Source organism: Peromyscus eremicus, chromosome 10, assembly GCF_949786415.1.
Source record: "Peromyscus eremicus chromosome 10, PerEre_H2_v1, whole genome shotgun sequence".
NCBI lineage: Eukaryota > Metazoa > Chordata > Mammalia > Rodentia > Cricetidae > Peromyscus > Peromyscus eremicus.
In genome coordinates this window covers 65,247,275-65,262,243 of record NC_081426.1, presented here as the reverse complement: position 1 = coordinate 65,262,243, position 14,969 = coordinate 65,247,275, and the positions used below count along the sequence as shown (strand labels likewise).

The window sequence follows — 14,969 nt, the reverse complement described above, 5'->3', positions numbered from 1 at the left end:
TGTGTGTGTATGGTGTGTATGTGTGTGTGTATGGTGTGTGTGTGTGTGTGTGTGTGTATGTGTGTTCTGTACATGTGGAGAACAGATGTTATTATCAGGTGTCTTCTATCGTTCTCCACTTCATTTTTTGAGACGAGGTCTGTCACTAAGCCTGGGACCTGTCTCTGTCACTTCCCAGCACTGGGGTCATGGAGAAGTGCTGCCACACCTTGTATTTTACATGGGTGCTGAGGATCCAAACTCAAGTCTTCATGCTTGCACAGCAGTACTTTAGGCCCTGAGCCATTGTCCCTCAGCCAAGTGTGTTGTGTGATATCTTGTGCTCTGACAAAGCATGCCTGGAGATCACAGGGCGGAGCTGGTCACTAGTTAACCATAGAGGCCAGGCAGTGGTGGCACATACCTTCAATCCCAGCACTTGGGAGGAGGAAGCAGGAAGATCGGATGTTCAAGGCTATTCTGAGCTGCACAAGATTGAACCAGTTGAAAAGAGAAACAGAGCCGGGTGGTTTTGGTGTACACTTTTAATCCCAGCACAATCAGGAAGCAGAGATAGGAATATAAGGCAGGTGGAGACAGGATCTCGGCCCCCATTTGGTCTGAGGATTCATAGAGGTAAGAAGTATCTAGTGGCCGGGCGGTGGTGGCGCACGCCTTTAATCCCAGCACTCGGGAGGCAGAGCCAGGCGGATCTCTGTGAGTTCGAGGCCAGCCTGGGCTACCAAGTGAGTTCCAGGAAAGGCGCAAAGCTACACAGAGAAACCCTGTCTTGAAAAACCAAAAAAAAAAAAAACAAAAAAAAAACAAAAGAAGTATCTAGTGGCAGGCTGCTCTGCTTCTCTGATCTTTCAGCTTTCACTCTAATATCTGACTCTAGGTTTTATTGTTAAGACTAGTTATGATCATGCTTCATCTGGTGCACAATGTGGAGCACAAACCCAGGACCCTGAGATTAAGAGTCACATGCTCTACCGACTGCGTATTGTTAAAATAATCACAAATCAGCAGTTTCTTTTTTCCCTCACCATGCCCCCTTTATCTCTGGCAGTTCTGGGAACTGAACCTAGGGCCCCATGCATACCAGGTAAGTACTCTACCACTGAGTTCTACCTCCAGCCCTGAGCTTAATTTTCTTATATTATCACACACTATTTTTTAAATAAAAGTAACTCAGAAAGATGCCTTTATTAAGCAACATAGCTTATAAATTGATAAAATTCCCACTGCATGATGTCACCCTTTTTAACTCTTGAGGTTCATCATGTGTATCCATCCATTTTCATTGAACTCTTCTTTGAGCTGTTACCTAGTTCCCCCAGTCAACGATGACTTCTTGTCTAAAAGGGTTCAAACGAAGTATTTGGGTGTGTTCATGTGAAAACGATGGTTGTTTTCATAATTGTGCCCTTCTTTGTAGGAGCCAAATCTAAAAAAGAAATAACTGACATGGAAAAATTGTTCAGAAAGGAGGGTTGTTCTTACGGAAAATTCAACCATAAGTTATAGTACTTTTATCTACTTATCACGACATGAGTATTGATACGATCAATCTATAAAACAGCAAGTGATGAAACAGAAATTACAAAGGATTTGTGGGAAAGGCGGGTTGAAATCCAAACTCCAAAGCACTTTTCCTGGTAACAGATCATTTCAAAAGCACAAACGTTCGAGGATCATCCATTGAAAATGCTGCTGGAAAAACATGTGAGTTTTCTCTCTGGTCCTGGGCTTGAAGACTATCTGCCTTACAGGCACCTGCAGGTTTTTCCATGTGCATTTGTACCTGTATAAAAGCTGCCTTGGCTCAGAGCTTCTAAATTGCCCACAATTGCTCATGTGTTGCGACTCCCTTTGCTTCCCTGAAGGACTGCTAACCACATAGCCTTGGTGGATGTGAGGTAATGCTCAAGGCACAGAGAGCAAAGACCACAGCAAGTGAGCCACGGACTTTCTTTACTACATCGGCGGCCATGATGAGCAGCGAGTCTCTGTACTGTAGATGACAGGAGTCCCTTTACTTCACTATCTTAAGGTGATAGTAAAGAAATAGTCAAGTTTTGCAGAACCTTTGATTCTGTTGTTCTTTACCTACAACTAAATCCTCAGAAAGAAACAAAGAATGTGACCAAGGACACAAGAAAGACCTTCTGGAAGACTTTTTGTAATAATGAGAGAATCAATATGCAAAATCAACTAAGTTGATTATCTAAAATTCAATACATCCGTACAATGAATATTATGCAATCATGAAAATGTTTCAAGGAGATTATTGTGGAAGAAAGTCCATAACATACTACTTGGATGAATAACAGCAGATTCACAAATAGGAAACACATGTGTATATATGTATGTGTGTGTGTAAGTATAGATATATCTTAGTTTCCTTTATGTATTAGGAATTAATAATATACATTATTGCATGGTCTATAAATATATACAAGTATGAGGTCAGCAATGCTCAGACCCTCACAGAAAGATCAGTTTAAACAACTATCCACATGCAAAAATACCTTCACAAAGGTTAAAGAACTCAAGTGAGTGATAAAAGTACTAGAGTGAAGTATACATCTAATAATTTATCAACAAATGTATGATACACAAGATACATGATCAACAAAATGGTTACTTCCATAACATTTGTTCACAACTATATCTTGTCAGGGCCATCATTATTACAGGGTTCTTGGGCATGTAAGGTTGTCGAATATTTTCCTCCTTTGGTAATGTAAGTAGAATCTTCTGGCACAATGAAAGTAGTAGGGATGAAGCTCCCAGGCCACTACCAGCTTGATTTCTCCATGTTCTATGACTCAAGTATGTGTTGTCTTTAGCAATAAGTTCTTACCATCAATAATGAAGTATAATCAAGAGCAATAGCTTTAGCCTGCAATGTTTGGGGGTCTATGGAACTCTAATGACTAACAACTCAAAAAGATGTAACTCCATACCTGGCACTGGGCTTTTTACTTGATAGCCTATGGTGTTTGGGGGAGGCATTGTCCTGCTGTGATATGATAATTCTGTTTAAACTATATATTAGGAAGCTTCTTCAGTAGCAGATTTCCATATCACATTTCAAGAGGTCTTTAGTGTTAATGGATGGTTTCTAGAAAAGAGGGAGTAAGTTTTCTTCCGGATTACAATTCCTGAGAGGCTACCCATACTCCAGTGATGGACCTCCACCCACACACATACAGGAAGCACCAAGTGGGCTCAGTGACTTTAAAGAGAGAGAGAGAGAACACATGAAATTGGGAGGGAAAAGTGATGGGAGAGAGAAGTAAGTATTGGAGGGAAAGGGGAAAGGGTCTATATGGTCTTAGCAGAGTTATAAGATATTTTGTGTAAGCCTCATGTAACTACAAAGAAAAATCTTCAGTAGATAAATCAAGTCAAAAAGGAAGACATCAGGAGAAGAATACAATAAAAGAACCACAAAACAATCGAAAAACAATTGTTTAATGGCAGCTGTTAAGTTCTTACCTATCAATTATTTTACATGTAAATGGATCAAATTTTCCACCCATGAAACAGATTGCAATCAAGTGAGGTTTTGTTTTGTTTTGTTCTTTTAGATCCAACTATAAGCTGCCAGTACAACTCAATTTAGCTTTAATAGCACACTCAGGCTGTGAGTGAAGGGCTGCAGATACTCCATTCAAATGACAACTAAGAGTGAACAGGGTGCCTATGCTTATAGCAGACAGAATAGACTTTAAATAAAAAAACTGTCACAAGAGATGAAGAAGGTCATTATATAATGATAAGGAAGTCAGTTCATTAATGGAATGTAACAATTGTGAGTGTGTGTATACTCAGGGTGCCTACATATGTAAATGGATGTTATAAAAGAAGGCATTAATAGAAGAGGAATTCAATAGCCATTTTCAGCAACAGATGCAGGACAAAGCAGATTCAACACTGCACTATAGCAAAATGAACTCAACAGACATATATACAGAATATACCACTAAGGCAGCAGATTAAACATTCTTTTCAAACTCACACATGGAACATTCTCCATAACTGATCCTTTGTTAGGACACAAAGCAGTCTTAATAAATGTAAGAACACTTGAACCATATCAACTATCCTTTCTAAACACAGTAGTATGAAGAAACTGGAAGACAATATTTAGAGGTAAGATTGCAGAATTCACAAATACGTAGAAATTAAAACAACATACTCACAAACGACCAATGATTCAAAATAATAAAAAAGAAAAAATTAAAACATGGATATGAGTTAAAATAGAAATATATCAAAACATACAGATACAGTAAGAGTGGTTTTAAGAGAGAAGTCTGTAGCAATAATGGTATGAATTATAGGGAAATGATTTAAAAAGACAACTGTATGCCTTAGTAAGCTAGAAAAAGAACAAAACCATGCCCCGAGTCAATGTGGGAAATAACAAAGATCAGAGCAAAATAATGAGAGCATAGAAAAGCAGAAGATCAAAGAGACTGGGGGTCAGCCTCTAGAAAAGAATGAAAAACTGATAAACCTTTAGTTTCACTTACTAACACTAAAGAGAAACCTCAGAGAAAGTTATGAGTGAAAGGTATCACAGAAATACAAAATATCGCCAGTCTACCATGAACAATTATCCGCCAACAAACTAGATAACCTAAAAATGTATTCATTCACAGGAATATGCAACCTACCAACACTAATTTTTGAAGAAATGCAAAACATAAACAGTTTAGTAATGAGTATGAAGACGAGTCAGTTATCCACCACTCCCCCAAAATCAGCTCAAGACCTGGTTCTGTTGGTGTCTTCTAGGCAACATTTAAAGAAATGTTAAAGCTAGCCCTCTTCAGACTCTTCCAAGGAATTGAAAAAGAGAGAACCCTTCAAATAAATGTATTTTATTAGGTCAGAATTTTGTAGTCAGAAAATCTGACAGAAAAGCGCAGGAGCGAAATAGACATTTTTCAAAAACAAAACAAACAAAAAACATTCAAACAGCTGGCAGTTATATGGGGGAAATGCTGCAGATCACTAACCAAGGGAACCCAGGTAGAATCACAAGGAAAGAGACAGTCCTGTAAGATGGCAGACTAACACTGCCTCTCTGTGACCCGGTTCAGGAGAAGAGTCAACATAAGAAAGAACACACTGTAGCTCAATTGGTAGAGTGCCTGCCTTGCATGCCAGAAGCCTTGGGTTCAGTACCAGTGCTGCATACACTCAGTGTGAGACTGTAACTGTGGTCATGAAGATGTGGATGCAGAACAATCAGGAGTTCAAGGTCATCCTTGACTACATAGTGAAGCCTGGGATATAGATCCCGAGAGAGGAGGGGAAGAAGGGAGAGAAAGGGTGAAGGCAAGAGAGATGGGGATGGAGGTAAGAGGGGATGGATATGGTCTACCAAAAAGAGGAAGACATTTGGAAATTCACGAAGGTAGTGATAGAACAGCTCAAAAGTGCAGAGGGACAGATTGGTGACATGGAAAAATGAGGGGTTCATGCTGAACCCAGCTCTGAATGGCTTTCCACCAGAGGAGGGGAAGCAGAAACCTCATGCAGAAGGGGAGCCAGGTGCCCTCAGGTAATGCCCACAGTGCTCACAAAACCTGAGATCTAGTTGGAGGCTTTGGAGAGACAGTGGTTCCTCTCCCCATCTAGATGGGTCAGCAGTAGAGAGGAATCCTACTGTGCCACTCTGTATGATTGAGAGGGGTGGGAGCTGGTGTCATGTTGAAAAGGGACCTACTCTTTAAAGCTAAGCCATCTTGAGTACCTGAGATCAAGGAACAACCACAAGCCAGAAAGCTTGAATTGAACTGGACAGAACCTCAGTGTGAAGGACAGCCCTGGGGGAGGGGGGCTGTTGTGGAATGCATGGAGGGAGGCGGATGCTGGCAAGCCAAAAGGTACAGGTTGGCAGGACATGCAGTAGGACATATTAGGTATGAAACTTTAGACTCATAAATATAGGATAGATGATAGAGTATTTTTCTTTAATTTTGCAAAATACAAATAGATTAGATATTGTAACTGTAATTCTTGCTTGATAAATGTTTGTTATATATAATTTTACTATATTAAAGCTAAAACCTTCCTTTTTTAATTAGATAGAAAAGGGGAAATGCTGGGGGATGTCTTTCTGTATGCTGTGAATATGTGTTAATAAATAAGCTGCTTTGGCCTATGGCAAGGCAGCTTAGAGGCAGGTGGGAAATCCAAGGAGAGAGACAGGAAGGAGAAAGGCGGAGTCTAGAGAGACACCAGAACTGCCAGGAGAAGCAAGATGTGAAAGTACTGGTAAGCCACGGCCACATGGCAACTTACAGATTAATAGAAACGGGTTAGGTAGCAAGAGGCCTGCCATAGACCATACAGTTTGTAAATAATATTAAGCCTCTGAGTGATTATTTTATAAGCAGCTGCAGGACCACAGGGCCAGGCGGGAACAGAGAAAACTTATGGCTACAAAACACAGGAAAGATGAGAGTCTCCAAGTTGAGCAGATAGACAAACTGCCGTGTATAGAACCCACAGTCTACAGTATTTGAGGAGCCGCAGAGAAGCTGAGCCAACTCTGCCTTTTTTCTTGTATTTCCACTTTCTTTTACTGCACATTCATGTTCACTTAGTTTCGCTCAAAACAACAACAAAACCTTCATGGGGCCTGAAGAGATGACTCCGTAGTTAAGAGCACTTGTTGCTCTTGCAGGGGACCTGGGTTCAATTCCCAGCACACATGAAGGTTCACAGCCACCCTTAACTCCAGTTCCAGGGGACCCTGTACCTTCCTATGACCTCCAAAGGCAACAAGTACATGCATGGTTCACATACACATATGCAGGCAAAACACTTGCCCATAAAAGAAAATGAATAAATACTTTTGAAAAAATCTTTAATTTTTTTCTATTTTAGTTCCCTTCATACATTAATAGATTTTTTTTTTTTTTTTGGTTTTTCGAGACAGGGTTTCTCTGTGTTATTTTGGAGCCTGTCCTAGAACTCACTCTGTAGACCAGACTGGCCTTGAACTCACAGAGATCCTCCTGGCTCTGCCTCCCAAGTGCTGGGATTAAAGGAATGTGCCACCACCACCCAGCACATTAATTGATTTTCTTTGCACATTTTTTATTATCGGGCAAGCTTTAATCTTTTTCTTTTTGTGTTAGTTTATTCTTTGTTTTTCTCCCTCCCCTCTACTTTTTAACTCCTCTCTTTCTTTTCCCCCCAGAAACTGTTTAGTTCTTGGACGGAAACAGACATGTAAGCCAGGGGAATAGAACAGAAGACACAGAAACCAACCCACACAGCTAGAACCATATAATTTTCAACAAGGTTTCCAAAAAAAAAAAAAAAAATGGGGAAAAGATCATCTCTTCCACAAGTAGTTCAGAAAAACTAAATTTCCATCTGTGCAAGAATGAAATCAGAGCCTCCCTTTGCCCCAGGATTGATTCAGGATCGACTGGAGACCTGAAGATAAGTCAGACACTTTGAAACTGCTGGAGGAAAACATAGGTAGAACACTTCAAGATAAAGGCAGGGCCAGGGACTTTCTTTCTTTCTTTTTTTTCTTTTTTGTTTTTTTGTTTTGTTTTGGTTTTGGTTTTTTGAGACAGGGTTTCTCTGTAGCTTTGGAGCCTGTCCTGGTCTAGCTCTGTAGACCAGGCTGGCCTCGAACTCACAGAGATCCACCTGCCTCTGCCTCCCGAGTGCTGGGATTACAGGCGTGCGCCACCACCGCCCGGCGGGGACTTTCTTACAAGGACTCCAACAGTCCAGAAAATAGCAAGAGTGGTGTCGCATAAAACTTAACGATTCTGCCCAGCAAGCGAAGCATCACCAGAGTACAGAGAATTGGGGGGGGGGGGGATCCAGAATTTGAAAAAAATCTTTGCCCACTACACATCATCAGATAATGTTTAGAACACCTGAAGAACGGCAGAAATTAAATATCAAACCTCATCCAATCAAATTAGCCATCCAATGAACTAATCAAATGAATAGATAGTTCTCAAGAGGAAAAAAAACACAGAAGGTCAATAAATAATTTTGAAAAAGTGTTCAATACCCTTCATCATATGGAAATTAAAATTAAAACTGGAGATTCCCCCTCATCCCTTATCAGAATGGCTATTATCAGGAAAACAGTGAGGATGTGGTGAGGCTGTGGAGGAAGAAGGGTACTCCTGCTCTGTTGGAGGGAATGTAAACATGTGTAGCCACTATGGGAAAATCAGTGTTCAGGCACTTCAAAAAGCTAAACCTGGAACTACCACATGACCCATCCATACCACTCCTGGGAATATATACCCGAAGACTATAAATGGGCATTCCACAGAGACACCTGCACATTCATGTTTACTAGCTCTCTATTCATAATTGCTAGGAAATGGAACCTACCTCAATGTCCTTCAACCTCTGAGTGGAAGAAAAAAGTGGTACATGCACAGTGCAATTTCATTCAGTCAGAGAGAAAAACTGAAAACATCTGCAGAAAAGTGGTTGTAACTGGAAATCATTATGTTAAGCAAAATAAACCAGACTTGGGAAGACAGATACCACATGTTTAATGTGTAGAATATATAGATTGAAGTGTGTGTGTGTGTGTGTGTGTGTGTGTGTGTGTGTGTGTGTGTGTGTGTGTGAATGAATGATTAAAGCTATAAAGTGGAGCATGAGAGGAGAGGAAGAGATGTTAAGGAGGGTGAGGAGAAAAGGAAGAGACAGTAAGGAATTCTTGTCACAGACTGGGGGAAAGAGAGGAAGGTGGCAGTGGGGGAGAGGATGAATAGGAACTAAGTATAATGATATATATGTTTGAAAACGTCATAAATGAAACCCATCACATTGTACGCTATGTTAAAAGTTGGATTTAAAGGGGTCTAGAGAGATAGTCAGTCAGTAAAATGCTTGCTGGGTTAGCCTGGAGACCTGAGTTTGAACCCTAGGACCTGCATTTAATAAGTCAGGTGTGGTGGCATGTTCGTGACGTCAGGTGCTGCAGAGATAGAGACAGGCAGATGGAAGGGACATGCTGGCCGGCCAGTTTAGCCAAAACGGTGAACTGCACGCCAGTGAGGAACTATTTCAAAGAACAAGAACAGCTCCTGGAACTAGGAATGAGACGCATCCAAGGCTAGCCTGTGTCCACACACACTGGAATATTATTCAGTCTTTGAAAAGAAAGAAATGCTGTCTTCTGTGGCACCACCGTGGATGAACTTAGAGGCATTGTGACCAGTGAACTAACCAGACACCTGGGGCTCAGCTGTCATCTCAGCCCTCGGGGAAACAGAGGCAGGAGGATTGTCTGTTTAAAACTAGCCTGGATTATAGAGCGAGTTCAAGGTCAGCCTGAGCTACATAGTGAGACCCTGTTTCAAAGACAATTAAAAAAAACAAAACAAGGACTTGAGGTGTGGCCAAGCGCTTGTCTGGATTGTGCCAATCCCTGTTTCATCCTCTGGAAAAAGGGGTTGGGGGAGAAAGTGCAAGCATAAGAGAGAGTGTTCTAATGCTGGGCAGTGGTGGTGCACACCTTTAATCCCAGCACGTGGGAGGCAGAGGCAGGTGGATCTCTGTGAGTTCGAAGCCAGCCTGGGCTACAGAGTAACTTCCAGAAAAGGCACAAAGCTACACAGAGAAACCCTATCTTGAAACTGCCCCCCCCAAAAAAAACAGTGAGTGTTCTCACTTACATGTAGAACTTTTGGTGTTTTGGTTTTGTTTTGGTTTTTCAAGAGAGGGTTTCTTTGTGTGGCCATGACTGTCCTGGAACTTGCTCTGTAGAGCAGGCTGGCCTCAAATTTTCTCAAATATTATTAAAGACCAGCTTTAATAATATTTTTCCCAGGAGCCCAGAAGAGAAACTACAAACAGTGAGAATTATTTTCCGGAAAACAATCTAAGTACGCTGAGCTCTATTATCCATTTACTTTATTTTTCTGGGATAAAATCCTATCTACATAGCTTCAGTTCCGTTCTCATGCCTAACTCCTTTCTTGCCTGATTTCTCTCTACATTTATCTGCTGTCCCCTCTAAGTTCTATCTTAATTCTCTCATCTCAATTCTGCATCATCTAGGTTCTTCTCATCTTGTTCTTACCCATCTAGTCCTTCCCCATCTGGCTCTTCCTCACCTTCCATCTCATCCTCCAATTCTCTCTGGTCAAAATCCTCCTTATCCCTCTCTGTTCTCCAAAGTCTCTCAGGAATCCAGCTATAAACCCAAGGAATAGCAATCCTCCCGCTCCAGCCAGGTCACCAGGCTTGAATTCCTACAGGGTCATAAAGGCAGGTAAGAGTTTTCCTCAGGCAGTGACCATCAGGATTTTTTTTTTTTTCGAAACAGGGTTTCTCTGTGTAGCCCAGGCTGGCCTCGAACTCACAGAGATCCACCTGCCTCTGCCTCCTGTGTGCTGGGATTAAAGGCGTGCGCCACCACCGCCCCAGCCAGGTTTTCTTTTACAACCAAAAGGGGGGTGGTAGAAAAGGAGGTCAATTGAGAACTAATGATCAGTTAGTATATCAAAAAGGGAATTTATGTGCTCAATCTTGTTAGGATCCTGCCCTCACTTCTGCACATGCGCAGTTCAGGATCTTGTGTCTCACATCATCAGTGTGCACTGGCGACTATGTACACACCTTAAAAGCCGGACACAGACCTCACCCTCTCTCTCTGCTCTGCTCTGCTTTCTCCACCAACCATCTTTCCCTCTCTACAGGCTCTTCTCTTTCCTCTCCCCCTTTTCCCTCCTAATAAAGCTCTGAAAACTAACACTGGGTTCTGACATGACCGCAACCTTTCCATGAGGTAACCAGCGCCACCACCAGCGTGGTTTATCATCCTTTCAAATCTACATTTCTAGAAGTGGTTAGGTAGGAAGTTAGGAGTCGATAGTGTTAGTAAAGCTATATAAGAAAGGAGGGTCTCAGCTAAAATTGCACAAGAAATAAAGCTATCCACCTGACCTAAGAGACAGGCGTTGTTTCCATAAGGGTGTTACCTTAGTTCAGAAGATCATTTGGCCTTGAATGCTTGATAGATATTTTAGATAAATACACTGTTAGAAGTTCTTAGAACCATAGCAAACAAGAAAATCATTGTAGGAACCAGCTAATTATATATATACAAAAGCTAAAATATCACCAAGACTTCTTAAGCCATGGCTTGACCTTTGAAAAAGTCCTTGACTTTTCCAAGTCGTAGCTTTTGTGATAGTAGCTGAATTCCATTACATTTTCCTGTGGCTTGCAGCCGAATTTAGAGAGATGCTGGGATTAAAGGCCTGGGCTACCACTGCCTCGCTTGTTTTTGTTTGTTGTGTGTTTGTTTTGTTTGGAGGGGTTACATGCAGAACTTTTTAAAAGTTACACTTACAGAAGCAGCTAGCAAAGTGACAGTGGTTGCCTGGGGCTGACTAGGAGAAGACACAGGTCAATGGATGTGATTTCAACTCTGCTACTCAAAGGCATTGTGGCCAGAGTGAATAAGAATGCAGCAAATATTTGAGTCTACTGAGAGAATGTACCTTAAGTGTCCTGAGCAGGATTTTGTCATGAAGGCAAGCCTCCCCCAACACCTTCATTATTTTTGTAACTGAGCAAGAAAATAGTCCTCGCTCAGCCACAGCTGTCTTGGCTCAATCTGCAGTTGTGGTTTGCCAAAAATAGTTTATTGGGCTCTTGCCACATTCCTGGTATATGAAGAATTAAAAAAAAAAAAAAAAACAAGAAAATCTTCTTTGCCTAAAATTTTTATTTTCCAGTTAAGAAGTCATCTCATTCAACAAAGAAAAAAATGGCCCCCTGTGCTAACTATTTTTATGTCAACTTGATATGGACTAGAGTCACTGGGGAGATGGGAGCCTCATTTGAGAAAATGCCTCCATAAGATTGGGCTGCAAGCAACCCTGTAGGACATTTTCTTAATTAGCGATTCAAGTAGGAGGGTCCAGTTCATTGTGGTGAGGGCTGTCCCTGAGCTGGTGGCCCTGGGATCTATAAGAAAGCAGGCTGAACAAGCCATGGGGAGCAAGCCCGTAAGCAGCACTCCTCCATGGCTCTACATCAGCTCCTGCCTCCAGGTTCCTGCCCAGCTTGAGCTCCTATTCTGACTTCCTTTGATGATGAACTGTGATGTGGAAGCATAAGCCACATAAACCCTTGCTGGGGGATGTCTTTCCATAGGCTGTGAATACATGTTGTTCCCATTGGTTAATAAATAAGCTGCTTCGGCCTATGGCAAGGCAGCTTAGAGGCAGGCAGGAAATCCAAAGAGAGAGACAGGAAAGAGAAAGGCGGGATGAGAGAGAAGCAAGCCTGCCACCCAAGGAGCAATAAGATGTCAGCAGACCGGTAACAGCACGGCCATGGGCCACACAGCAAAACATAGATTAATAGGAAAGGGTTGAGTTAAGTTATAAGAGCTAGCAGGCAAAAAGCCTGAGCCATAGACCAAACAGTTTGTAATTAATATTAAGCCTCTGAGTAACTATTTTGTAAGTGGCTACAGGATCACAGGTGGGAGAGATTCTTCTGGACCAGGGGGCCAGGCAGAACCAGAGAAACTTCTGGCTATAAACCCTTTCCTCCTCAAGTTGCTTTTGGTCGTGTGTTTCATCACAACACTAGACACCCTAATATTCCTGTTCTGAACGTGACACTCTTAACCTCTGAGCCACCTCTCCATTACACTTTGAAGTTGAAACTTGTCCTAGGCTAAAGATACGCAGTTGGGTATTTTCTATGGCAAGAATCCTGAGGCTGACTTCACCATCACTTTTCTCTTACACACACAGCAAGAGAGAAACACTGTAACAAAGCCAGGCCGGGTTTCCCTCTCCTTGCATTAATCCCTGCACTCTGGTACAGTCCTCTCTCAGGAAGTAAACAAACCAAATGAAGTGTGGTCTCGTCCCTGACAAAGGCTGAGAATTGTTGCATCTGTGAACTAGTAAAGTGGAAACGTCGAGTGATACAATGTCTGTCTAGGGCATGCTCAGTGTCAGGGTTGGCCTGGAAGTGCTATCTCGCCATCCACTGTAGAGAAGATTAGAGCACAAGTTTCAAATCACATGCTTGGCTACAAACAGATCTCTTAGACAACCTCTATTAAAAACCAAGCGAAATGAAATTCAATATCCCTTTCACGGTAGAATACCTGCAATGTAAGGGAATTGCCCACACTTCACAGTCCCAGCGTGAATTGCCCATTAGAATAACCTGCAAAGAACTGTTTAAGTCCCCAAACCGAGCATCATCACAGGGAGTCCTAATGAGTTGATCTGGGCCAAGACCAAACGGTGCAGTTTTCAAATGCTCTCAGGCTGAAGGGAAGGTGCAGCCGGGGAGAAGCCCAGCAACCCTGCAGTGCTAATGGGCTGCCTTCCACCTCACCAGCTCTGTCATTTAAGCCCAATGTAGCTGTATTCCTCAGCCTGAACTTCCTCCTCAATAAAATGTTGGTAACAGCAGTTAATAATCCAATGACTTAAATTGAGATAACATGTAAAGAATCTGGGACAGAGCTGGAATATGGGAACCCTGGAATATTCTCTGTCATAGTCACGTTAATGGCGATGATGATGACCTTGATGATGATGATGATGATGATGATGATGATGGTGACAATGATGGTAGCAGTGGTGGTGATGGGGACAATGATGATGGTGGTGGTGGTAGTGGTAATCACGACAAGAATGTGGCATTTTCCCTGAGGCTGGGGCTATCACACATTTCTTCATTCCAGAAAGCAAAGATTATAACAAACCCATGAGTTAGAATCTTTACCATGACTTCCGTCACTTGAAATGAGCCTCTAGAATCTACCACGATTTTGAGCTCATAGGAGTTGATATCTGGACTCTGTAGGGGCGTGTGGCATCTTGTATCTGCCATCTACAGCAGACAGAAAGGTGCTCACTCTGGCACTCACTCACCTGGGGTTGAAATGAACGTTCTTGGGAAGTCCTCTGGGGTCTATGACTACTCTCTGGTTGTCTCTGTAATTGGCAGGGTCGTCGGGGATCCTGAACTTGGCCATCTGAATCTCAGAGTCACTCAGTTCTGCATGAGAAATTCTTGCATAACCCAACCTGGAGCAGAAGTAGAAATGGTTTGTAAAATGTCTCATTATAAAAATACTCTGATGAAGCCAGGAAGTACTGTCACATGTCTTTAGTCCTAGTACTTGGAGGGCAGAGGCAGGTGGATCTCTGAGTTCAAGGCCAGCCTGGTCTACAAAGAGAATTCCAGGACAACCAGAGCTATACAGAGAAATCCTCTCTTGAAAAACAAAACAAGAAAAAACACACTAGTACTTCACAGGGCGGTGGTGGCACACATCTTTAACCCCAGTACTCAGGAAGCAGAGGTAGGCGAATCTCTGTGAGTTCTAGGCCAGCCTGGTCTACAGATGAAGTTCCAGGACAGCCAGGAATATATACAGAAATCCTGAAATCTTGTCTTGAAGGAAAAAAAAAACAAAAACAAAAACCTCTGATGAGTACAGCAAAGGCCAATCAAAATTAGTGAGCTCTAATGGCTGGCACCTTCTCTACTAAGCTGGTTCCCCTTTTCTTTTTCTTTTCTTTCTTTTTTTTTCTTTATGTTTTTCGAGACAGAGTTTCTTTTTTTGGTTTTTCGAGACAGGGTTTCTCTGTGTAGCTTTATACCTTTCCTGGAACTCACTCTGTAGCCCAGACTGGCCTTGAACTCACAGAGATCCACCTGGGGTCTGCCTCCAGAGTGCTGGGATCAAAGGTGTGCGCCACCACTGCCCGGCTGGTTCCCTATTTCTAACTTGGCTTTGTGTCTCATGATTAGAATTAACTTGATTTATTACCCTAAATATTAACAGAAATATTGTTTTCATAACATGGTAAACGAATAAGGAATATGTACATAGTTTTAGTTAACTCCACTTAGCAACAACCTTGCTTTAGTTTGTACACAAAGTGTTTCCCATGTAATTATGTTTTAAGTTAATA

At 42.0% G+C, this 14,969-nt stretch overlaps 1 protein-coding gene across 2 annotated transcripts in view; it reads right to left on the bottom strand.

The window, feature by feature from the left end:
- Positions 1–1,166: 1,166 nt before the first annotated feature.
- Cwh43 (cell wall biogenesis 43 C-terminal homolog) overlaps positions 1,167–14,969 on the bottom strand; it is a 52,052-nt gene continuing 38,249 nt past the window's right edge. For both annotated transcript variants that reach the window (XM_059275987.1, XM_059275988.1), the window contains exons 15-16: positions 13,920–14,075; positions 1,167–1,426 (exon numbers count right to left, since the gene is read on the bottom strand). In XM_059275987.1, the coding sequence (XP_059131970.1) occupies positions 1,348–1,426; positions 13,920–14,075 (235 nt within the window). In that variant the 3' untranslated portion in view covers positions 1,167–1,347. The remainder of the gene's footprint in view (positions 1,427–13,919; positions 14,076–14,969) is intronic.